This window comes from Cetorhinus maximus, chromosome 20 (assembly GCF_964194155.1).
Source record: "Cetorhinus maximus chromosome 20, sCetMax3.hap1.1, whole genome shotgun sequence".
Classification (NCBI taxonomy): Eukaryota; Metazoa; Chordata; class Chondrichthyes; order Lamniformes; family Cetorhinidae; genus Cetorhinus; species Cetorhinus maximus.
In genome coordinates, this window is record NC_135898.1 from 13,258,167 (window position 1) to 13,283,939 (window position 25,773).

General features: G+C 43.0%; 2 protein-coding genes across 4 annotated transcripts in view; both read right to left on the minus strand.

Moving 5' to 3' along the window:
- Positions 1 to 204: 204 nt before the first annotated feature.
- LOC144694854 (transmembrane emp24 domain-containing protein 4-like) lies at positions 205 to 13,830 on the minus strand. The gene is made up of 5 exons (XM_078565503.1): positions 13,605 to 13,830; positions 9,059 to 9,159; positions 6,550 to 6,675; positions 4,274 to 4,420; positions 205 to 2,364 (listed from the first exon to the last, which is right to left on the minus strand). The coding sequence occupies exons 1-5, from the start codon at positions 13,807 to 13,809 to the stop codon at positions 2,215 to 2,217; spliced, it is 729 nt and encodes a 242-aa protein (XP_078421629.1). The 5' UTR covers positions 13,810 to 13,830; the 3' UTR covers positions 205 to 2,214.
- Positions 13,831 to 15,744: 1,914 nt separating this feature from the next.
- The window catches only part of LOC144694867 (cytosolic purine 5'-nucleotidase-like), a 64,179-nt gene continuing 54,150 nt past the window's right edge, over positions 15,745 to 25,773 (minus strand). The window contains exons 14-19 of one of the 3 annotated variants that reach the window (XM_078565521.1): positions 24,841 to 24,892; positions 24,349 to 24,409; positions 23,250 to 23,426; positions 19,169 to 19,276; positions 16,580 to 18,045; positions 15,745 to 15,983 (exon numbers count right to left, since the gene is read on the minus strand). In XM_078565521.1, the coding sequence (XP_078421647.1) occupies positions 17,992 to 18,045; positions 19,169 to 19,276; positions 23,250 to 23,426; positions 24,349 to 24,409; positions 24,841 to 24,892 (452 nt within the window). In that variant the 3' untranslated portion in view covers positions 15,745 to 15,983; positions 16,580 to 17,991. Of the gene's footprint in view, positions 15,984 to 16,579; positions 18,046 to 19,168; positions 19,277 to 21,276; positions 21,438 to 23,249; positions 23,427 to 24,348; positions 24,410 to 24,840; positions 24,893 to 25,773 lie in introns of those variants that run through there. The other 2 variants (XM_078565523.1, XM_078565522.1) reach the window with 2 other exon arrangements.

Consider the following 25,773-nt stretch of genomic DNA (forward strand, 5'->3'; position numbering starts at 1 on the left):
ACCTTGAACTCACTGTTGTTGGTGATATTAGCAATTGACCACTTAACTTGTTTGTAGGTATTCCTGAAACAGATTAACACCTTCATTAAAATAGCAGATCAAAAAATGGATGAGTGCATTAAGTTTCTGTTAATACTGACAACCATAATTTTGAGGCGATGTTCTTGGCATGATTAATCACAGTCAAGTAATGTCACACAGGTATATGTTTTAAAACAATATTGTTTAAGAAATTTATTTCAAATTTGGATAACTTTCCCTCGTCCAATGATGTAATAAGTTGTGCCAAAAGGGCCATAGTGTGAGGAACAGCAGGGATGGGACAAACCAGGGCTAACTAAAAGCAGCAACAAGTTCTCAGGATACAAGACACCTGAATACATTTCCAGTGTAGCACCTTCCTTTGTCCATGCATGAACCATTGCATCTAACACCACAGGTTCTTAACACAGTGCATCACAGAACAGCAAAATCAGAGCTCCATATAACACAATCTGCAACAAGACCGGTGACGGCACAGGGCGAGTGTTGGAAAAGGGCTGTTAGAAAACTGCAGTATTCACAGAAACAGCTGATCTATGTTATTCACAGGGTATAACTTATTTAATATGATAGATGACAATAAGATGAAGGCCAAGAGATAATTTTAAATCCTGCCTGCCTGATGGAAACTGAACCAGCGAGCAGGAAAACTGGCCACTGCAACTGACGTGCACTGATCCCACTGCCTATCCCATGGTTTGAACACTCACCAGAAAACCGTGGAATCACCTTCTTTAAATGGACAGATCAGTGATATAATGGGACCTGATTGCTATTTTAACCCAAAGTCTGGGCGAAGGAAGCCGTGGCAAGGTAAGGTGAGAAGAGAAGCGATGGCCAGAAGAGGCCCAGAAAGGTCCCTTGGACAGGAAAAAAATGAGGTATTCCTCTGGGTCCCACAAGAAAACCAAGGAAGCCTCCTAACAGCCAGCCAGTTCATGCTCCTGCCTGGTTCAGGCCTGAGAATGTCGAGGACTGTGCAGCTGAGTCCCAGGAATTCAAATCTCCTGGGACTCCAGCTGTGAAGATGTGGGTGGTTAACCATTCGCTTCATACACACACACAAACATCATTCGCTTCATACACACACACAAACAACATTCGCTTCATACACACACACAAACATCATTCGCTTCATACACACACACAAACATCATTCTCACAGCACACACACAAACATCATTCGCACAGGAGTTAAAATCAAACCTTTTAAATTTTTCTTTTGAATCCTCAAATAAACAGGCCCTTTGGACAACAAAAGGAAGGTCACTTAAAGTGTGACAAGACACACCGAATTCTGGATTCCTTCCCATTCCCTTCATCACTCGGTACACATACACACAGCTAATAGTTTCAAAAGTAAGCAAAGCTAATCACCGATTCCAAACCTTCACCATACAATTATTCTCAGAAATAGAGACAAGAAATCATTGGAAGAGGATTGTCCTGTTGAGTAAACAAATCCGGGTTCAAGGGTTTCCTTTTGCAAGGTGGCTGTAAAAAAATTCTTCCCTTCAATACTTGTTCATCAATTTATTTAAAACGAGAAGATGTCGTCATGTTTGCTCCTACAGCTTGGTTGGTTTTCAGGAAATTATGAGAATTTAGCCAGAATCCTCAGAAATAAAATTTAAGAGCTGGAGGGAGTACTATTCTCTGGGTTCTGACTAATGGGCAAATGAAGGAAGGAAGATGATCTGGTCAAAAATCTGAACAACTCAGAAATGTGAAACATGCCAGTGATGCTGCATTTTAACCCCCACTAATCGGTGGTGTTTTGTGAAAATTTGGCAAAATAAAACCCAAAGAACCCTTTGAGATCATCAAGTCCTACAGACAGACTTGCTATGACTTTTCATGGATCTGAAATACATGATTATTTGGGAATAAAAATCTCTTTAGAAAGAAGCTCCCACCTTCGGTCAACAATCACAGGTTAACTATGAAGCAAAATTTTTTTGCAGATATACCAGAGATCCCTGCACTAACTGTTCCATGACAGTCTCACTCACACAACCATTATTATAAGATATGTAACCAAACATCGTCCCCTTCAATTTCTAGAAGAGCTTCAAGTATCACATGTACAAAGTCACATTAAGTAGCGAGTCAGTGAGGATGGAGGGTTGACTTTTCGCTGGTGTTCTTGCAATGATGGCAGGTGACAGACATCTACACCAGTTTCTTAGCCTCAAAGAAGGTCTTCAGATGCTTCATTTGCCAGATTCCAGTTAGGATTAGGATAATCGTCTGTGCGATCGACCACCACAGGACGCGCTGGTTCGTGCTTTCACTCGTCTGCCGAAATCGCTCTTCCCTGTACTGCTCGAGACAGTGAAAACAAGACCAAAAGAAGGCAAATCAGCCACAAACTTTCACTGCGCAAGTGCAGAAACAAGCTATTAGACAAGAACAAGCATGAAGCTACCAGGCTCAGTTGACAAGGTTACTGAGTGAAAGTCCCACATTCAATGCTAGTCTGTGCTGAACTAGCTGATCTGAATTGGGGCAGCAGGTAATACAAACATAGCAGTTGATAGTAAACAGCCTGAAAAGTGTGAGGTGATACACTTTGGAAGAAGTAATTTGACAAGGAAGTATTCAATGAACGGCATGACACTAGGAAGTTCTGAGGAACAAAGGGACCTTGGCCTGTGTGTCCATAGATCTCTGAAGGTGGAGGGGCATGTTAGTGGGGTGGTGAAAAAGGCATTTGGGACACTTGCCTTTATCAATCAAGGCATAGATTACAAAAGTAGGGAGGTCATGTTGGAGTTGTATAGAACCTTGGTGAGGCCACAACTGGAGTACTGTGTGCAGTTCTGGTCGCCACATTATAGGAAGGATGTGATTGCACTGGAGGGGGTGCAGAGGAGATTCGCCAGGATGTTGCCTGGGGGGAAACATTTAAGTTATGAAGAGAGGTTGGATAGACTTGGGTTGTTTTCGTTGGAGCAGAGAAGACTGAGGGGTGACCTGATCAAGGTGTACAAGATTATGATGGGCATGCACAGGGTGGATAGGGAGCAGCTGTTCCCCTTAGTTGAAGGGTCAGTCACAAGGGGACACAAGTTCAAGGCGAGGGGCAGGCGGTTTAGGGGGGGATGTAAGGAAAAACGTTTTTACCCAGAGGGTGGTGAGGGTCTGGAATGCAGTGCCTGGGAGGGTGGTGGAGGCGGGTTGCCTCACATCATTTAAAAAGTACGTGGATGAGCACTTGGCACGTCATAACATTCAAGGCTATGGGCCAAGTGCTGGTAAATGGGATTAGATAGGTAGGTCAGGTGCTTCTCTCGTGTCGGTACAGACTCGATGGGCTGAAGGGCCTCTTCTGCACTGTGTGATTCTGGGCCGAGTGGCATCGTTCCTTGTTGTAACTTATATTTACGTTTCTAATTGTTGTAGAGAGCACCACAATAGGCCTCTGCATCCCTGGGCCCAGGGGGTGGGAGGGGTGAATCTGCCGTTATTGATTGCAATCCAGCTGGATCACTGCAAAGGGTCTGTCAGATTAGGACAAGATTAAGCCTGACGCCCTCCATAGTTGAGCTTCCTGATATTCACCGTTTGGCTCACACCTGGAGAACAGCCAGCTGGGTGAGATACTGGAGGCTGCCATTGCGTATGGAACCCATAACTTAACAACAGTCAGTGCTTCCCAGAAGAGGCAAAATACAATGGCTAGACATTCATATGGATTTAAAAATCCTGAACATATCAGCGATCTGAAAAATAACTGGTAACGACAATAATTCAGGTCACACAATCCAGACTAAGTGGGAGTGTCTAAATGTGGAAACTCTGCATGGTTTGGTGCAATTATTACACAAAAACAGGGACTGGCAACTGGGTTAAATGGAGTCCCAGATCTATCACAATACTGGACATCAGTAAAGCACTTACTGTGAAAAACTTTTCAAGTCACCCTGTACCAGTTAGAAATTGTGCTGAACATGCTCAACACATCTCAGGATGTGCATCACGTTTAATAACCAGTGCAATGCTGCCTCAATACATGTTTCCACCTGCAGTCTACTTCTGAACTAAATTCAGTGACTCTCAGTTGTTATGGGTGAAGGTCCAGCTGAGCTAGCTGGAGATCCATTTCTCTCATTCCTGCTGCAGCACATCACGAGTGGTGTTTGATCTTCCGATTTCAACCATTCCAAAAAATCATCCCTGTATATTCTGAAAGGGGCAATTGCATGTGCACTGCTTGCTGTTCACTCACCCTCTGGTAGTTCTGTTCTTTTTGAATTTGTTCAACCTGGTCCAGCAGCTGCCTCACTCGCAGCTGCAGTTCAGTCAATTTATCCTTTGCAGCAATTTCTGGGTAGTTGTTGGCATGTTCCCCCACTTGGATGTCAAGGTGCACTCGCTAAACCAGAGAGGCAGGGATGGAGAGTGAGAGAGAGAAAAGAGTTCACTGGAGATATATAGTTAATGTTACACTTGAATAATACTTGAATAATATCACAATAACTCCACCTAACCTGCCTTTCCTGAAAGCACTCGCTCAATGATGAGGTACCAATTCACGCGTATTGGCACATTCACTGATATCTCACACAAACAAGTGTCAATCACAAAACTAGTCAATGCATTGTCAACAGGGTATTCAGCCATGGAAGCATCACAGCAGAGCACAAACCTGTCTTCACCTATGTATTGTTTTCTTTTATTCATTCATGGGATGCGAGTGTCGCTGGCAAGGCCAACATTTATTGTTCAACTTTAACTGCCCCTAAGTTGAGTGACTTGCTGGGCTATTTCATGGGCATGAAAGAGTCAACCATACTGGTATGGAGTCAAAGCTAAGCCAGACCAGGTGATAACTGCAGATTTCCTTCCCTACAGTCAATCAGATGGGTTTCATGGCCACTAGCTTCTTATTTCCATATTTATTTATTTAAAACTCATGAGTCCAGGCCTCTGGGTTACTTGTCAACTAACATGTGTGCAGCATGGAGTCTCAAGATAGTGGGTCGGAGCAGAAAATTCCTCTCCCTGAGCTAGTGTCAGTGATGGCAATTGTACCATTTTTAAAAATAAAGACTTGCATTTATACATTTATTTCTTTTCACAACCATCAGATGTTTTACAGCCAATGGAGGACTTTTTCAAGTGTGGTCACTTGTAATGCCCAAACTGCCGCGATGTGATGATGACCACAAAACGTTTTTTTGTGATGTTAATTGAGGGAAAAATATTAGCCTGGGCTCCAGAGATAATTCTCTTGCTTTTCTTTGAAATAGTGACATGGATGAATCTTTTAAATTCATCCAAGTAGGCAGATGGACCCTCGATTTAATGTCTTGATCGGAAAGGTAGCACCTCTAACAATGCATTTTCCCTCAGTGCTGCACTTAAGCACACCCTTCATTTTTCTGCTCAAGCCCTCGTGTGGGATTTGAAACCAGAATTTTGTCTTACTTTTTTTAAATATTCATTTATGGGATGTGGAAGTCGCCGGCTAGGTCAGCATTTATTGCCCATCCCTGGCTGCTCGAGGTGGTGGTGGTGAGCTGCCTTCTTGAACCGCTGCAGTCCCCGTGGTGTAGATACACCCACAGTGCTGTTCAGGACAGAATTCCAGGATTTTGACCCAGTGACAGTGAAGAAACGGCAATATATTTCCAAGTCATGATGGTGAGTGGCTTGGTGGGTAACTTACAGTGTTGGAAGAGAGGGGAACTTTAGTGTGCTATCAAATCAGTGCCAGCTGACAGAAATAGCTCTGGTTGAAATCAGTGATTTGGTGTTAAGACAGACAGACCAAAGATTGGTTCATTCCTGGTCTGTATGACTCAGTACCACACCACGTGGTGCAGAACCATAAAATGTGGGTTGCTAAAGTACTGAAGGATACTTTGCCTCCCATGGGACCTTGACAGCATTAGCCAAACAAAGTCAAGTTTGATGAAGCAAAAAAAAAGCAAGAATCAATATAGAAATTAGAAATATGAATTTATGCTGGAAATATTTTGTAAAAAGCCTGGAGCTTGCTGTGTATCAGAGTGCTAGGAGAGCATGTAGATCCTGATATCAATTCTGGTCCCACAGTCAGTGACCTGAGCAGTGTTCATAAAGTACACAAAATTTAGCTGGTCTTTACAGAGAGGTTTATTTATAACGTTATATCAATGCAAATACTGAAAATATTTTGTGTTTAGGGACTCCTACAGATGTTGTGTAAAGGACAAGATAATGAACCTCTCAGTGGGATGAGGTGAACAAACCAATGTACAAACCAGCAGAAAAACATTAGTTAGCTTAAGAATCACTGCAGCCTCAAGGAGGAACACAACATCAGAACAGAGCTTTAAGTATTAAACCTGGTCCAACAGCTAAACATATGCCACACGGTCCATCCCATACAACGTATAGATTTCAGTTTCACATTGAAATAAACGCAGCAGGGCACAAACAACACCAGCATCTTAATTCTTTTTGGATGGGGTGCCCTACCATTAAATCGCACTATTGTACCCAATGTCCAACCCTTACCAGTTTGCCACCTGCAAACAGTGACATCTTTGTGGAGTTGGAGTGCAGGCAGATCTGATGCTCACCCGGAGTGTGTGACGTGAAGGTAAATCGTCCCTCTGAGCCATACTGTCTGGAGAGGATAACCTGGGAATTGGAAAAAGCAGTCAGTCTACAGGGGAGAAGTAGAAAAATGCTTATTCTGTCTGACACAAAACACAACTGAGCTAGCAGCCAACTGTGAGAAGGGAACTGAGCTCTTGTACTTCTAAATCTGAGAATAACTTTCCACATATTAAGGATATTCAGGTAACATTCTGCTTCTCTAAAGTGACTGACACTTTCTGGGGTGTGGTTCTAAATGTAACAGGCGATTTTACCATAGACCCCCGACCTTATCTGCTCACATGCACTTTCCACCACAGGTCAACGGAGAGAGGTCAGGCCCCTGGTTGGCTTTCCTCTCCCGAAAGCAAGTGCACTGAGGTCAATCGCAATTGTTCCACTGCCACCTCATCTGAGGTGAGCCATCTCAGAGCACACCCTCCTGATCTGCATTTTTTTTCAAATTTCTTTTCATTCTTTCATGGGATGTGGGCATCACTGGCATGACTTACATTTGCTGCCCATTCCTAACTGCCCTTGATAGGGTAGTGGCGAGGTGCCTTCTTGAACCGCTGCAGTCGATATGGCGCAGGTACACCTACAATGCCATTACGAGTTTGACCCAGTGACAGTGAAGGAACGGTGATATATTTCCAAGGCAGGATGGTAAGCAGCTTGGAGGGGAACCTCCAAGTAGTGGTGTTCCCATGTGCCTGCTGTCCTCGTCCTTCTAGATGGTAGTGGTTGTGGGTTTGGAAAGTGCTGTCCAAGGAGGCTTGGTGAGTTCATGCAGTGCATCTTGTAGATGGTACACACTGTTACCACTAAGCGTCGGTGATGGAGGGACTGAATGTTTGCAGATGGGGTGCCAATCAGATGCTGTGTCCTGGAGGTTGTCAAACTTCTTGAGTGTTGTTGGAGCTGCACTCATCCAGGCAAGTGGAATGTATTCCATCACACTCCTGACTTGTGCCTTGTAGTTGGTGGACAGGCTTTGTGGAGTCAGTAGGCGAGTTAATCACCTCAGACCTGCTTTAGTAGCCAGTGTTTATATGGCTGGTCCAGTTCAGTTTCTGGTCAATGGTAACCCCAGGATGTTGATAGTGGGGGATTCAGTGATGATAATGCCATTGAATGTCAAGGAAAGATGGTTAGATTCTCTCCGGTCAGAGATGGTCACTGCCTGGCATCAATGTTACTTGCCACTGTCAGCCCAAGCTTGAATGTTGGCCAGGTCTGCATATGTACACGGACTGCTTCGGTATCTAAGAGTCACGAATGGTACTGAACATTGTCTACTGATAATTGCATACTCTCACTTCTGGCCTTCTGAATTTGGGTGGGGGGGGGGGGGGGGTGGTGTCAGTGAGCATTTGAAGGTGGCTGAGGTAGGATACTATCTTGAGGAATTCCTGTAGCCACTTATTAGGACAGAGATGATGGGCCTCCAACAACCATAACCATCTTCCTTTGTACTAGATATGATGACAGCCAATGTAGAGCTTTCTTGCTGATTCCCATCAACTTCAACTTTTCAATGGCTCCTTGGTGCCACACGCAGTCAAATGCTGCCTTCATGTCAAGGGCAGTCACTCTCACCTCACCTCGAGTTCAGCTCTTATGTCCATATTTGAACCAAGGCTGTAATGAGATCAGGATCTAAGTGGTCCTGTCACGCTCATCAGCATCATTTTACCCATCTATGCAGCTCTGCTCTAATTACTTTCAATTAGTATCCCTTTTGCAAAGGATTTCTACCTGGAGTATCTCTCCAGTTGTGCTTAGCAATGTAGCCCCATACTGAAAGATACTTTAGTAACATAGGAACTTCCGTGACATAGAATAATTTGGCATTTCATTGGAAGTCATAAATTGTAAGTAAACTCAACAATCACGTAAATCATTTTCAAGTCCTCATTCTTTAGTGTGAGATCTGAAACTAATTATACTCTGCAAGATGAAACAATCATCTGTGCCCGCTCCAATATTTTAGACGGAATGCTGTGGATTGTTTAAAATGTGTTCAGCTGAGCCAGGTGACTGATAACGAATTCCCCCAACAGTCTACCACAAATACAGGAACTCAGCACATACATCTCTAACACAGGAGTCTGTGCTCCTGCACTGGAGCCCATCGGATAGGAGAAAGGAGATTTTCCGTTGAATTTCCATGCCCGGTTAATGTCAACACACCACTTTAGTCACATCAAAACAGGATTTAATTACTTCCTGTCACATGACACGATGTAATTTTATGTCATGAGCAACTGTACATAGCGGAGGTAAAATACCATACAACCTCTGATCAAAGTCACTTCTGCACATTACTTGAAAATCATTCCTTTGAAGAAGGGCAGTTCTCGGCTTTAACCATATTACTTTCCAACCTTTGATATATACACGCTAACTCCAGGTTGCACCCTACCTTGAAGTCTGGATCGCGCACTTCCACATGCATGCCCAATCCTGGGGTCGAGGGCAGAAATGATTCTGACTGCTTATCCCACAGCTGAGTCCGGTAATTACCTGGATTAAAACGTTTGTAAAAGGAATTATATAGAACATAAAGCGCAGAAACAGTCTATGCCAGTGTTTATGTTATGCACCGTGCTTCATTTCACCCGATCAGCATAACCTTCCGTTCCTTTCTTCCTCATGTTTATCCAGCTTTTCTTTAAATGCATCTTGCTACTCACCTCTACCATTCCCTGTGGAAGCACATTCGATTCTAGCCATTTTCCAAATGAGAAAGTTTCCCCTGCTTTGCTTATTAGATTTATTAGTGACTAACTTTTATTTGTGGAGCCGAGTTGTCTGCCCACAAATTACTTTCACTGGTTCCAGGAGACTGTTAAAGGGATTCCTGCCCGTGGAAAGATGGGCACACGGGAGCAGTAACTGCAGCTGCTCTATGGGATTACAATTTAGGGGAGTTCTGTTTTTACACACAGCTTCATTACCAATAACCTCAACCCAACCTGCAAAAAAGTCAGTCGTTGGTATGTGATACAGGATGGACTCATTATGAGTCTGCATTAAAAAAAAGGATGTCATTCGTCAGTCCAAGTTCACAAATCAAGAATTGGCTTCAGTTATACATCACTGCAAATTGCTGCTATGGATGAAATGTTGAATATTCTCCAGTGGGACTGTCATAAAACAAAACCGTTGTTAGAATTCAGATCAGTTTATCTAAGCTGGTATTTATATCCAAAAGAACCATTATGGTGTAATTATAGACCACAGCCCTTCTCTGGTAATATTTTCCTGTACTTCAATTATTGTCCACTGCTAGGTTCAGTGATCACATTCTCATCGGTCAGAAATTCACAGGTTCAACGCACTTCATCAGCACCCCACCCACCAACTCAAATATGCACTCTCTGCAGCAGTGGCGCACGTTGGCTGCAGTGTGTATCATCTCCAAAGTGCAATGCAGCAACTCACCAAGGCTTCTGAGACAGCACCTCTCAAACCCACAACCTCTACTACCTCAAAGGTCGAAGGCAGCAGACACATGGGAACACCACCACCGCCAAGCTCCCCTCCAAGTGACACACCATCCTGAATTGGAAGTGTCATCGCCATTCTTTCATTGTCACTGGATTAGAATCCTGGAACTCCCAACGTAAGACTACTGTGGTAAACCTCCCCCATGTGGAATTTGGCAGTTATAAGAAAACAGCTTGTCACCGGCACCCTCTTAAGTGCAATTAAGAATGGGCAACACAAGTTGCTCTTGCCAGCACCCACATCTGCAGGAACATAGGCAAGTGAATGAATAAATAAATAAAAAAAACAGCAGCACCTGAGTAGTTCATAAATCCAGCTAATACTTCAGTGCAGTACTAAGAGATTTCTACATGGTCTATCAAAGACTTGGCCATTCCATGCCCGATGCAGTGGATGTAAAAGATTCTCGGCACTGATATGAAGAGTAGGCAGCCAATATTCATCCCTTAACCAACCACCAAAATTGATTAATTGGCCATGCATCTCACTGCACCATGAGTAATTGAAGATCTACTTTCTTTCAAATAGAATACTCTGTTCTTTATATTTCTTTATGGGGTTTTGATAACTGGCAACCACTTTGAATTGTTTATTGTTTGTGAGTGCTTTAATTGGTTACTGAATGGTGGTAGCTATTTGTTCACTGAGTGTGCATGTCAAGTACATTCACCCTGTATTGCGTAAGCACATGTAGGGCGTTTTGGAATAAAAAGTTGTGTATGTGACTGAAACACCTGTAACAGTCACATGCATGGCCGATCAGTCGCACATGGATATCAATGTTTAAAAGGAATGTCAGAAAACTTTGCCCATGAACTTCAGGAAATTTGCTTTGGCTAAATTTGCTGACAATAAACTGTGGCAGAGAAGTATGATGTCATGGACAGGACTGTTTTCATTCTATTAAAATAGACCAGCAACTGCAGAAAAAAATCCAGTGACTGGGCGAAACATTTAAAAGGCACGTATTTGCATTAAAGGTGTCGATGAAACAGTTTAAGATTATCAGCTTGTGCAGAAAAAGTATGGGACTTTACACCTGTGGTCCTCTTCTGCTGTTTCTGGTTTACAAGAATATTAATTGTTGAAATAAAGACATTAATGTATTCTCGATCCGATGGAAAAGAGTAATTATGAATGAGAAGTGGACACCAATGTCCTCAATGACAAAATTAAAGCTTCACACTGTTCAAAGTACTCAAAAATATCTGCTATATGGCCGAGTAACAATCTTTCACTGACAGCCCAAGGTAGTGGCTACATTCTCCTAACATTCACGACATCAGACAGCAAGTCTGAACTTGGTGATTTTTATCCAATGCCTCAAATTACAATTAAAATATATAACAAATTAGGTGGGAAATATAAATCCGGATAGTATGTTTTGAATAATGAAAATCTTTCTCCTATCCACTTCATTCAGCTAAAATATCTGGTGCAGTTTGAAAATGTGTTAAAGCTGCCACCCTGACCTCAATGGCTTGCTGTTTGAATTTCTCTCCCAGTGGCAGCCTGACCACAGAGACACATCTCTAATTTGGGCTGTTTATCTGGAATTCTTTGTTTTACTTTGAGTTAAGGATACATTTCAAAACATCACTATCTTGTATTTTCAATGTCTAGGACACAGGGTAGACAGTGAGAGGTTGTTTCTGCTCGCTGGGGAAGCTAAAACACAGGGGCACAGTATCAGGCTAAGGAGATGATCATTTAGGACTGAGATGGGAGGAAATTTCTTCACTCAAAGATTTGTAGATCTTTGGAATTCTCTACCCAAGAGGGTTGTGGGTGCTGCATCGTCAAACACACTTAGGGTTGGGATAGTCAGACTTTTGGTCTCTCAGGGAATCAAGGGATATGGGAAGCACATGGGAAAAGTGGAGAAAAGTGGAGTTGAAGTCCAACATCAGCCATGATCACATTGATTGGCGGAGTAGGCTCAATGAACTGTTAAAGGGATTACAAAATAAATGGGAATATACTAAGAGGGGCAGATGAAGTGAGAGATCTTGGCGTACAAGTACACAGGTCCCTGAAGGCAGCAGTTCAAGTAGACAAGGTTGTAAAGAAGGTATATGGAATGCTCTCCTTCATTGGCAGAGGTATAGAATATAAAAGTAAGGATATAATGTTGGAATTGTATAAAACACTGATGAGGCCACAACTGGAGTGTTGTGTGCAGTTCTGGTCACCACATTACAGGAAGGACATAATAGCTCTGAAGAGAGTGCAGAGGTGGTTTACAAGAACGTTGCCAGGGTTAGAAAAGTGTAGCTACGAGGAGAGATTAGATAGGTTGGGGTTATTTTCCCTGGAACAAAGAAAGCTGAAAGGTGACTTGATTGAAGTGTACAAAGTTATGAGGGGAATAGATCGAGTGGACAGGATAAAATTGTTTCCCTTGATGGAGAATTCTAGAACCAGGGGACATAGATTCAAGATGAATGGCAGAAGGTGTAGGGGGGACATGAGGAAGAACTTTTTTACGCAGGGGGTAGTGGGTGTCTGGAATTCGCTGCCCAAGTTGGTGGTAGAGGCAGAAACTTTAAACTCTTTTAAAAAGTACCTGGGTCTGCACCTAAAGTGCTGTAGGCTGCAGGACTATGGGCCGGGTGCAAGAAGGTGGGATTAGAAAGAGCACCTGGGTGTCCTCAGGCTGGCCTGGACAAGATGGGCTGAATGGCCTCCTTCTGTGCTGTAACTTTTCTATGGTTCTATGGTCTTCTGCTCCTAGCACTTGTGTTCTCGTACGTGAGAATTTTCATTCTCCCAAACAAGAAGATGCCAGGCAGGCAGTCTCCTTTTTTTTATTCATTCAGGGGATGTAGGCTTCGCTGGTTGGGCAGCATTTATTGCCCACCCCTGCCTTCTTGAACTGCTGCGGTCCCTGTGGTGTAGGTACACCCACAGTGCTGTTAGGGAGTGACAGTGAAAGAATGGCGATATATTTCCTTGTGCTAGCCCGTAGGGGATGCGCTGAGTTAGGTATCAAATGGTATGGGTTGTTTCTATGGTGATGCACACAGGCTCGGTACCACTCAACATCAGCCCCGACAGAACATGCTGTCCCCAAAGTCAAGCAACGTAGGGCACTCATTCCAGGGCGTGGGCAGCCATTCTTTGTTTGGCGCCACAATGCAGGTGAGAAGCCGAGGCCGGTGCCATGTACGTAGTGCCAATCCTGGGGACTGATAATCAGTCCTAGCCAGTCAGGGACACAATGCCCCAGTGCTAGCAGTAAGGGACACGATGCTCAATGCCAGCCAGTTGGGAGGAACACTGCCCAGTGACATCTGGTGGGGGGCACAATACCAGGTGCCAGCCAGCAGGGGCAGTGATAACCAGTGCCAACAGGTGGGGGGCGCTCTCGCTCCCACAGGGTTTCCAACCAAGCGGTTGTTGTCCCAGCTGATGACGTTGCGCTGCCTGTATCTCGAGCCTCGGGCCGCGCTACTCACCGATCACCATGGTCTCATCAGGGATCTCTTCTATGAAGCATTTTTTCTCTGTCTCCCCGATGTGGAAGTAGATTCCACGCGAGAGGCCGAGCTGAATGCACAGCCACGCCGACAAAACGGCACCACTCCGCCGCATCCCGACAGCTGCTCGGAATCGCCGCACTGCGCCTGCGTCCCGGAACCAGGACACGAACGTTTGCGTCATCCAGCGACGACGAGGAGAGCAGTCCGCATGCGCACCCCTGGGGGGGGGTTGGGGCCAGCGCGCCTAGATTGCGCATGCCTCATCAGACCAAAGTGCGCATGCTTGTATCCAGCACTGGAATCACATTGCGCATGCGTTTTATAAGGTTGCCACTCGCTCCAGGAATGACCTGGAGTCTGCAGCAGTTATTTCCTTCCAAGTTCTCCAAATTTCCTTCTGAAAGCACTGATTGTCATCACTTCCATGTTTGGTGAATTTCAGGTCATTACCACTCGCTGCATAAAACATTTCTTCCTCGTTTGGTTCTCGACCCCTTTTGCCAATGCATCACTTAAATGTGCTGAATCTGCAAACCATACTTTCCTGTCTCATCCACTGTCAATGCATAACTGTACAAGACATTGCATAAGACGAACATGGACTAGTTTGCATCATGTCGAAAAAAGGGGATGGCAGAGGAAGAAAGGCTGATCCGCAGGCTGTGACTGCATCCAACCCTAAGAGAAAAATCATTTGGGCATGGAAAGAATGTTTTTCTTCCAGTTTTCTTGAACACTTCTGTTCATTGGTGATAAAATATAAACACTTGCATTTCTATTGCTCCCTTCACAATCTCATAACTTCGCAAAATGCTTTACTGTCAATTAAGTACTTGTGAAGTGTGGTCACAGTTGTCATGTGGGAAGCATGGTAGCCAATTTGCACACAGCAAGCTCCCACAAAGAGCACTGTAATAGTGATCGGAGCATTTGTTTCAATGACATTGAGGCATAAATAGTGGCAATGACACTAAGAATAACACCCTTGCTGTTCTTTGAAATAGTTCCATAGGATACACCTGAGAGGGCAGATGGGGCCTTGGTTTGACCTTCATTCAAAAGACTGTATCTGTCAGTGGAGCACTCCCTCAGTACCGCATGTAGGAACAGCCTAGATTTGTCGACTTAAGTCTGGCGTGGGATTTGAACTTGCGAACTTCTGATTTGGAGGTGAAAGTGCTACCTACTGAGGCACAGTATTTTAATATACAAAAATAGCAATTTTGGTTATGGGAAAAAGGATTGATTGAGAGCAAAGAATCATCCAATCAGGTAACAAAGTATTTGTTTTCCAATTGGCGTTGCAAGAATTCATAACCGTGTGGTAAAGTTACCTTAAAGACAGAGTGACTTTAATATGATAGAATTATAGACTGAGTTTGAAAGTGATTTAGTTAAGTCCAAAATGAGTGTGCATTGAATTAGAAAATGTGATTTAGGTAATATTTGCAATTACCACCACAAAGTAATAAGAAGGGGCTTTAGCATCTGCCAGTATGAAAATTGACTGCGAGGAGAATAGGTTTTTTCACTGCCTACATGTTTACACAAAGACTGTGAGAACTGCAACTCAACCTTCTCTATCAGTCCAAAGGATCTGCAGAGAATGACAGCACCGAAGCTTCACACAACATTTCTAACTGTGGGACTCTCCTTGACAACATTGTTTAATTGACACTCCCCTTTTAGGGAAAGGTACGAATGTAGAGTTAATTATCACTTGATGAAGCAGTCTGTCTGGAGCATTAATCAGGCTCTGTGGAAGGTGTAACTTGGTTGTTTCGTACCCAGTACAGTCTCTGCAAATCTACCAAGGTCAATTTTGTGAGACACTAGTTTTAGTTACAGTAGTCTCAGTTGTAATCCAAATGCACACAAATAAGTCAGATCATATCAACAGGTTAGATTGCAACGTACCCTTAATACTATGATGAAAGAGTTAAGGGACAGATCAGCTATGATCGAATTGAATGGCGGAACATGCTTGAGGGTTTGAATGGCCTACTCCTGTTCTTATGTAACTTCAATCTGTGCCATGGTCATCTGCCTTTTTAGGACTTATTTATATGCTTTTGAATAAAGAACACAACATCATTTAGATCTTAAAAATTCAAACTTCTTTTCAGTTTTTGGAAATATTTTTAATTGAAAAATATCTCAAAGTTGAATTTCAAACCATTTTTAAAAACATAATGAATTGTCAGAAGTAATGGTAACAATCAGTCAAACATCAAGATAAAAACAAAAAACTGCAGATGCTGGAAATCCAAAACAAAAACAGAAACAGAAATACCTGGAAAAACTCAGCAAGTCTGGCAGCATTGGCGGAGAAGAGCACAGTTGACATTTCGAGTCCTCATGACCCTTCAACAACAAGCAAAATTAGGAAAGGGGTGAAATATAAGCTGGTTTTAAGGGCGGGGGGGGAGGGTTTGTTGGGACAAGCAGCCAGTGATAGGTGGAGATAACCAAAAGCTGTCGCAGACAAAAGAACAAAGCGGTGTTGACGGTGGTGATATTATCTAAAGGAATGTGCTAATTATGAGCAGACAGGACAGATAAGGTACAGATAGCTCTGGTGGGGGTGGGGGAATACTAAAAGGTAGAAATAAACAATGGTGGAAATACACTTAAAAATAATGGAAATAGGTGGGAAAAGAAAAAAATCTATATAAATTATTGGAAAAAACAAAAAGGAGGGGGAAGAAACGGGAATTAGCACATTCCTTTAGATAATATCACCACCATCAACACCTCTTTGTTCTTTTGTCTGTGACAGCTTTTGGTTATCTCCACCTATCACTGGCTGCTTGTCCCAACAAACCCTCCCCCCCCCCCCACCCCTTAAACCAGCTTATATTTCACCCCTTTCCTAATTTTACTTAGTTCTATTTAAGGGTCATGAGGACTCGAAACGTCAACTGTGCTCTTCTCCGCCGATGCTGCCAGACCTGCTGAGTTTTTCCAGGTATTTCTGTTTCTGTTTTTGTTTTAGTCAAACATCAATATTTGTTACCTAATATCCAAATTAAACAGAAACTCCAGAAACCTTTTTACCAAAAATTGCACTACACACCAACGTCAGCGCTCATGACACTCTGATTTTTCTTCAAAAAAGTGTCTTTGGAATTTGCTCCCTGAGTAAATGAGATATCTCGAGCTGGATGATACAGGTTCAGGGCCTATATGTAACATACAAGTTGTTTGCAGAGGAACTCTCATTGAAACTACTTTTCATAGGAACCTATTCAATTTATTGATTTGATAGCAAATGTTTGTGACTGAAGTAAATTCATTGACAGCTCTCTGGCTCAACTCTGCATTGGTCTTCAGTGGGTAAACTAGAAGTCAGAATCAATACCTGGAGATTTCATTGTTTGGTTACCAATATCCTAACTTCTTACACAAACCCTGAGCCAAATCCTTACCCCAAACGCTCTTCAGGCCTGTGGCCAATCCTTTCCTGGCACTAAGTGTTTTCAGATGTTGCAAGTTGAACCCATATTGAGTCCTGATCTGTTCAATCACATCCGAGAGTATTTCTCTGAACTGTTAGAAATATATAACTGCAGAGTTCTTGGAAACCGGAGGGAGGGAGGGAGAATATATTCACGAAACATCCAATACAATCACAACAACCCATACAGGTTCCAAAAAGGGCACTTACAAATGGAAAGAGTTCTCATACTGCATTTCCTACTGTTTCTCCTAAATTCACATTTCCTCCTTTGTTCCTCTGTTTCTCCCTCCTTCCCTGAAGGTGTTGCATGATGCAGAAGATTTCCAGTAATGTGGCAAGGGGAGATAGAGGAGGTGTTTGTCAGGATAGGTCTTCATGTTAATGTAACAGTTTCATTTATTGTCTCTCAGGGGAAAAGTCCTAATTACTGGAAGAGAAAATGTTCATCAAGTTTGGGGGTTTGAAATATTATAACAACTTGCAACTCCTGAGAAATACAGTCACAAGGTTATTAAACTTTGTGAAGTCTGTTTAATGTAGTATTAATACAGACTGAATTGCCCAATTATTAGAACCCTATCTTGATTGTATTTTTTCAGTAAATATTTTCTTGAAAAGATTATTGTCATTCTTATTATTATGGCCATCATTGTCTCCTGGAACAGAAGTTTGGTCAGTCTGAGTTGCTGGTTGTAAGGTGAACACATATGCAGACCATGAAAGATCGCCACCGAGTCACAATAAGTTTATCGGCTGTAAACAAAGTTGAGGAACAATGCTCTCACTGGATCAGGAACGTTCTCCAAGCTCACTGTATATGTGTTGTATTGGAGACACCGCAGGGAATGTTTCCCAAAACCTAACGCACTGATTAATTAGCACTGTCAGGAAATTGCAATTTGTTCATTTCTCTTCCTCCTCCAAGCTTCTATTGATTTCGTGACTGTGACAAGAACTCTAAATATTAAATAGAGAGAAATTTTTTTCTTAACAATCTTGAATTTAACATCAAGAAAACAGTGAAAAATAAAAATATAATAAATACTTCTATCTCAATGAAGGGTGAGAGTGACACTATCCTCCCTGTGAAGAGGCGGAGGGGAGCGAGGAAAGAAGAGAAGCACAATTGATGTTGAGCATGTCTATCTTTGGAGCAAGTCCAAGGTTGAAGCTGAGCCCTTCTTGAAGGGAGGTCAATGCTGAAATCCTATGGAGGAAGAACTAGGGTGCCATTAAAACCAAACCGAACGTGGGAGGTGAGACCAACATTAACCCTGGGAGGGAGGGGTGAGGGAGGGGTGAGGCTAGGCTAACACCAACTCACTCTGGGGGACGGTTGGAAGCAGGGCTGGCATAACCACTAGGCAAACTAGGTGGTCGCTGAGAGTGGCAAAATTTGGGGGTGGCAAAAAACTGAACTATACATCAAACCACATAAGTAAACAAACAGGCATGGGAATGAAAGGTCTACTGATATCCGTTCACATATATTGACATCCGTATAATTTCCATGTATTTCTGTTGCAGTTTTCCCAAAATTTCATATCATATTCCTCATTCTGTTTATGCAACAGTTTTACAAATTTGTACATCTACATGACTATTCCAAAACTATGAACCACCAAATGTCAAAGAACATAATTTAAACTAGCTCACGCTATTGTAATGATTATTGATTGCATAAATTGCATATAAAATTATCCAGTAACTGTTGCAGAAGCACATAGTACCTCATCCTGTGAGCTATATTACACATTATAACGTGCATTTCTATTGGTACATATTCTGTGAAAAGTGTAGGACAATGAAAATGTACAATCAGTATCATAATATTCTTCTTTCTCATGAAAAATAATTCTGTAATTATAAATGCACAATATTCATTTTCTAAAGTTAATTCTGGGGGTTCGGTGGCGGGGGGGTGCGGGTGCGCAAGGCTGAACATTCACCTCGGGTCCCTACTACTCTCGCATTGGCCCTGGTTGAAAGATAATGCTGCATTAGCCAGGATGGGTTAGAGGGGTCGGCTAGGAGCGGGTGGCACAGCAGTAATGGTAGGTAGGCCTGTTCATTGACTGACCTGATGCTTCCCATTGGTTAGTTGGGTGTGGTTCATTTGATTCTCCAGGAAAGATTCCATAAAACTGATGTCCTGTGGGGCGTGTTCAACAGTCGACTCATGGGGCATCTGGAAAATTAATCAATGAAGCCATGCCATGAATTGTAGATATCTTGGGAAGCTGGTATCACTCCACAAGTACAGAAGACTCTTCTAGCTTAATACTTAATTGTCCAATAAATACAATATTCAAGCTTTCCTGACTAGTTCATTTGGTAAATTTAATCATAGAATCTTGAAGATCTCAATTCCCACATTATGGTTGAGTTAGATGATCACAAGGGGGCTAGTGGTACGGGCACTACAATTGGCCTTGGTGCCTGAGGGTAGGGAGCAGATAAATGAGCCATTGAACATGTGTGGGGGAATGAGAGAGATGCTGCAGTGCTTTCAATGCCAGTCAACAAGAGGCTGTGCCTTCAGAAAAATAGAAAAGCGTGGTGTTTTATTAATTATATTGATATTTGAGTTGAAAAAAAGTTCAAGTAACGCATGCAAGGAGCTATTAATAAGATCATCAGTATAATATACAAGCCTGCAAAATCCCTAGGGATAGTTGGAATAGGACATTTTGTTTTTTTTTTAATAATTCATGATGTTTAATACATAAAATAGAAGGAGGGGGAACGGTGATTATGAAATACTGAATGATATCTGACTGCTGCACCACAGGAATAAGAAGCAGATTAACTGTCAGAGTAACATGATAGTGGAGACCCTGACAGACGTCCCGGAGCTAAGACCTCACGTATGAATTAGGAGCAGCAGTAGGCCACTTGGCTCTTCGAGTCTGCTCCGCTATTCAATAAGATCATGGCTGATCTGAATTTAACCTCAACTCCACATTCCTACCTACCACCGATAACTTTTCACCCCCTTGCTTATCAAGAATCTCATGTACCTCAGCCTTAAAACATTAAAAGATTTTGCCTCCACCTCCTTTTGAGGAAGAAAATTTCAAAGACTCACGACCCTCTGTGAGAGAAAAAAATTCTCATCATCTCTGTTTCTCACGTCCTCAAATGAAAAAAAAAATTGGTTAAAGACTTGGGGCAGGATTTACGCGGGTGGGCCAATTAAAGCCCGCCCAGCATAATGTGCGACCGGTAGCGCGAGCACTACCTGTGCGGGTAGGGGGAGGAGGGAGAGTTGGGTCCAGAGCCAACAATCTCTCTGAGGCACGGAGCTGCCTCAGGGAGATTGAATGGATATTAAAATAATTAAATAAATGATTTAAAAATTTATTTAAACATGTCCCCTCATGTGTCACATGAGTTGGGACATGTTTTTATATTTGTGAATATTTATTTATTTAATAAAAGCATCAGGAAACCTTATCGCGCTAGTGGATGAGGATTCCTGAAAAATGCGAAGGCCGTTTGGGCTTTTCACCTGCCGGCCAACCTTAAGGTTGGACAGGCAGCGTTCACAAGAGCTTCAATTAATTTCTTAATGGCCTTAATAAGCCGTTTACATTTTGGTGGGCGCACAGCCGACTCCATTGTGGGTACGCTGAACGAAATATCACGATGGCGCACGATGACGTTGGGACATACACCCGATGTCATTGCGTGTCATTTTACGCCTCAGCGTGTCGGGCCCGCCCCCGCACGCCGATGGAAAGATCCTGCCCTTGGAAAAAGGCTGAAGCTATGTCTGCCTGTAACCCTGAACAAAGGGAAATTTCTGGCAATGTCAGAGAAGCTGACACTTCGTTATCCCTGAAGAGACACTAATGACCTCTGTGGCTGCAGAGATGAAATTCAAAGGAAGTTATACAAAGGCCATCTTCATTTCATAAGCCAGGTCTGGCCAACGGAGATGACCAGTCTGCTAGGACAAAAGATTTGGCAACCCTCTTTCAAATTTTTTATGGTTGAAACATTAACCTTCCCAAGAATCCAGACAAAGGAATATACATCCTTTGTCAAAGCCAAAGTGGAGAAGTGGGGGTCATGTCACATGACCCCCTAGCTGGGAGAACCAGTTACCTTGTCTTGCTGTACTGCCATTCAGTTTGCCATCTTCCATCTTGCAAACAGCAGCTCAGAACAAGAGTTCAGTTCAGGTGACTGCCTGGCCCTCACCTACACAGTTTCTACTGGAACTTCTGAACTTCTGTACCCCAGCGCCTACAAGACTAATTCATCTCTACATGCCTAGCCCATTGTGGAAGTCATCTCCACTGGAAAAGTGAATTAACCAGCATCAGTCTTCAACCTGCTGACCCCTGTGAAAGAATACACCGTTGGACTTTGATTCTGGACTCTGGACTCATGTGAAACAAACAAGTCTTTGTTTTGTATGCTTTGCCCTGTAACTCTTTCTTTCTCTATCCCTCTTTTATTATATGAATTCACTGGGGAGGGGCTCATAGCAACACCCCCCTCCCATATTTTGAGGGTATGTGAATCAACTAACCCTCTGAATTTACTCTATCTTGAGTTTACTGTGGTATATTAGTAGAATTTCGATCACACCAAAACTGAGGGTTTGTGGAAATACACCACTGCTTATAAAGGGGGAAATTAAAATCAACACACTTTTCTGTTCATGGACGGGTGGTGAGAAGAGAAATCAGGGCTATTTAAATTAAACTCTCCCCTGTCTGTAGCACATCCCAGTTGATTAGTGATTCTTGGCCCAAGTTAAGAGCAAGAGAAGTGGCCTCTATTCTTAAAAATGTCCATTCACCCAAGAACTGAAAGCCTCACACCACTGACTGAAACTATGTATAAGTAGGTTGTTCTTATCCTGAGCCCAGTGGCAGCAGCAATTACCAGTTCTCTTAAATTTGCTACCTCTAAAAAGAGTGAGATGTATTGTACACAATGAATGGAATGGTAACCCCACAGGACAGGGTTTGTGGGCAGCGGTGGGGGAGGTGGGAGATTAATTTTTTTAAATTTTGAAAACCAATCAATCTGCCAGAAACATACCCATGTCTACTTCAGCCAGAGCAGGTTGGATCAATATATTAAATGGCTTAATGAGGCTACATGTCCCAGAATTTAGCAGTCTTTTAGATGTAACAGTTGTGTGCTGGGTTTCCCAAGATTCAAGAAACTCAGGAACTGAAGGGAGGTGAGAATGGCTGGATCCAGTTGATAAGTGCTTTTTGCAACAATGCTTGTGGGGCAGCAGGATCAGGACTGGTTAACCCCTTGCCACCCACCACCATCCCAGTACCTCCAAGCTAACCCTTCTGCAATTGGACTCTCTCCCTGTGATCCACCAACCTCCTCTCCCTCACGATACAACAGTATCCCCCAATGTGATCAGATCCACACACTCACCCCATTCCCTAATCTCCAGGCTAGCTTGCAATCTGATGCCCCCCAACCCCCACCTTATCCTCCCCATCTACCATGTCTTCCTCTTTCTCCAGCCCCCTAATTGCGGCCTTCTAGCACAGGCTTTCCCAATCAGAATCTGGCTACCAGCCAGAGTAAAGAAATTCAAACAAGATCCGGCCTCTGCATGACTGCCATATAACCCATACTCTGAGTTTATCTGCAAATCCATTTCTGGCTACACACAAATATCAGGGTCAATGACCCTGCAGCCTTTCAGTGGCTGCATTTGCATGGGCAATCTCAGAACTCTGGACAAAGAAGCACTTCACATGCAAAATGTTTGTCTTTTTGAAACAGTTCATTGGATTATGCAAGATATACAGCACAGAAACAGGCCATTCGGCACAACCAGTCCATGCTAGTGTTTATGCTCCACTCGAGCCTCCCCCCATCTTGTCTCAACTACTTTCTAGCTCCCTATTCCCTTCTACTTAATGTGCATGTCTAGTTTTCCCTTAAATGCATCTATACTATTTGCTTCAACCACTCCCTCTTTAGAGAAAGAATTCCCCATTTTTTATTTATGGCCTCTGGTTATGTTCTTGCCCACAAGAGGAAACAGTCTGTGTGTAGAGAAGCTTACAATGACTGTCAGATGTGTTTCTGTTCCAATAAATGTTCCTATTAACCTCAAGTCTCCAAGTATTGATTATTTAACATACATGGTGACATGATAGCAGACTTACCAGTACAGGAGGTGTTTGGAATAGGTAGCTGAAAGGATAATGCAGGAGATTTATATAAGATGCAGCGTACAGGTCAGCATAGCGCATCAGCTGACTGGCAAATAATGTCTGTCTGGAGCCACATCTTAATAAACTTCCCATTTTTCCGTAGCACATGTCCATCTCGTGGGTCACTGCCTAGAAGCATGATGAAAAATAAAGACCAAATTACAAGTATAAAAAGGCACCCCATCTCCTTTCAGAACATTACATCCAAAACACTAACCAACCTCTCACAAGATAAGCTTATGACAAAAAGTTTGCATGAAGAAGGATGTTGAGCTCCTTTGATCTTATTCTCCCAGAATACCAGTCTTATTATCTTCTGATTGAAATATCTTGCTACTTCTTAAAATGAAGTTCTGAGTTTACTTTCTTTATCCCATTCAGTACTGTATATATCTCTGTAATCTCTGTCTCTCTCTCTGAGATGTCCTGTTTTGATTGCAAAAGCCTTAGACCATCAATTTGCTCCTTACAGCTCTTCCCGTTGACTCACGGGATCAGCATTGTACCTCTCCCATGCCTGAAAGATCCCCATTACATCACTGTGACCAGAGATGTATGTGGTACTCATTAAGGCCTGATCAAAGTACTGTACGACTTGAATATGACTTCTGGGAATCTTGACACAACTGACTGGTAACTACCATCTGACACTATGGAGCCCTTATGAGCATTGTGTCAGTTTACACTCTGGCTCTCTTCCAATTAATACTTGAAACTCCCAAGAGTGAATGGCTAGTTAAAATAAACAATATTTATATCGAAACTGCAACCCAGCTCCAATATGCCGACATTTCAGGCTTAATAGAGGCGTGTTTAGATACCTGTGAGTAACCTTAATTCATGCAGGTGGGCAGGTATTTATAACAGCAATTAATGACATCCGGAGACGTTAATTATGACTTTTTAGGTTGAAATTCACAAACTCCAGCACAGGTCTCAAAAGGAGAAGCACTCATTTCACCCAATCTCTTGTCTGTGGTTTGAACATTTGAGCAGTTTCTGTTTTCCAGATTTCTTCTGTTCAATAACCAGTTGGAACTGAACCACTTACCTTTATTTGTTTCCGAATTGCGGAAATGTCAGGGTGCTCATTGCTGCTGCTGTCTAGATGCCTAAAACAACAGGAAAAAATATTGAGTTAAGGCCATCTCAACAATATCCTAATTTTACCCACGTTACAGCCGCTCAGTATGTCAGCCAAGGACTTGCTCACAACTATTGCACAATGACACACTTCCATAATATGCATCTTCGATGTCACTGATACACGTTCATCTTTTACCCTTTGGTTTTTAGTCATTTTTCTCGAGAGCATTCTTAAACCGAATAAGCTGGTGACCACTTTCAGATCTTAGTCAGGGCCCCAAGCCAGACCATTCCGGGCAAGATTTCTGTGGGCTCGTTTCCTTCTAATTTGATTCACTCTCTCAAAGTGCAAATGCCTAACCTATCAGTGGGGATTCAGTTCACTGATCTGCAATCTTATGCATAATGAAAACAGTTCCCAGCTCTCAAATTAAGTGACAATTCATTGCTCACTTACTTGTAAAGGTCAGCAACAAATATATCAAGGTTACGAAGTTCTTCGAAAAGAGCTGCAAGAAAGGACAGGACAGAGTGAGAGACTGCTTAATATCATACCTGGTTATGTTGTTCACAACCACGCAAGAACAAATTATGTTTATATATTATCTACACTGTAGAAAATCATTGAAAGATGGTCACAGACGCCTAATCAGACAAGAAATGGGTGCCAAGCCAAAGAAGGAGCTAAGACCTTGGTCAAGGGGGTTGGTTTTAAGGTCCAAAAGGAAGAGAGGAAGGTGAAGATGTGGAGGGGTTTAGGAAGGGCATTCCAGAGCATGGAGCCAAGGTGGTTGAAAGCACAGCTGGCAATTGTAGGGGCAAAAGGAATTGGAGGTGCACAAAAGGATCAAACAGTACAGAGGTGGGTAGGGGAGGGTTCAGGGATGGAGGAAGCTAGCAAGATAAGCAGGGGACAAAGCCTTGAAGATTTTAAATTGGAGGCATTCGGGGATAGGCATCCAACGTAAGGCTGCAAGGATAGGGATGGTGGGGGAGGGGAATGTGGTGTGGGACAGGATAAGAGCAGCAGAGCTTTGGATGAGCTCAAGTTTTCAGAAACTGGAGAAGGGGAGGGCACTGGAATCGAATTGTCAAGAACGGAGTTGACAAAAGCATGGATGAGTTTCATCAGGAGAGGTAGAGCTGGGTGCTGTTGATGTACATGCGGCAACTGGCCCCATGTCTTCAGATAATGCCGTGAGGGCACAACATGTCAATGAGGGAAAGGAGTGAGCCAAAGGCAGGTTAAAGGACTGCAGAGATAACAGAACTCAAAATGCTCTCGCTATTGGTAAGAGTGGAACCAAGTATGGGCAGTATGACTGAGCTGGATAACAAAAGAAAGGCATTAGAGGAGGATGGCGTGGTCAACTGTGTCAAAGTGACAGAG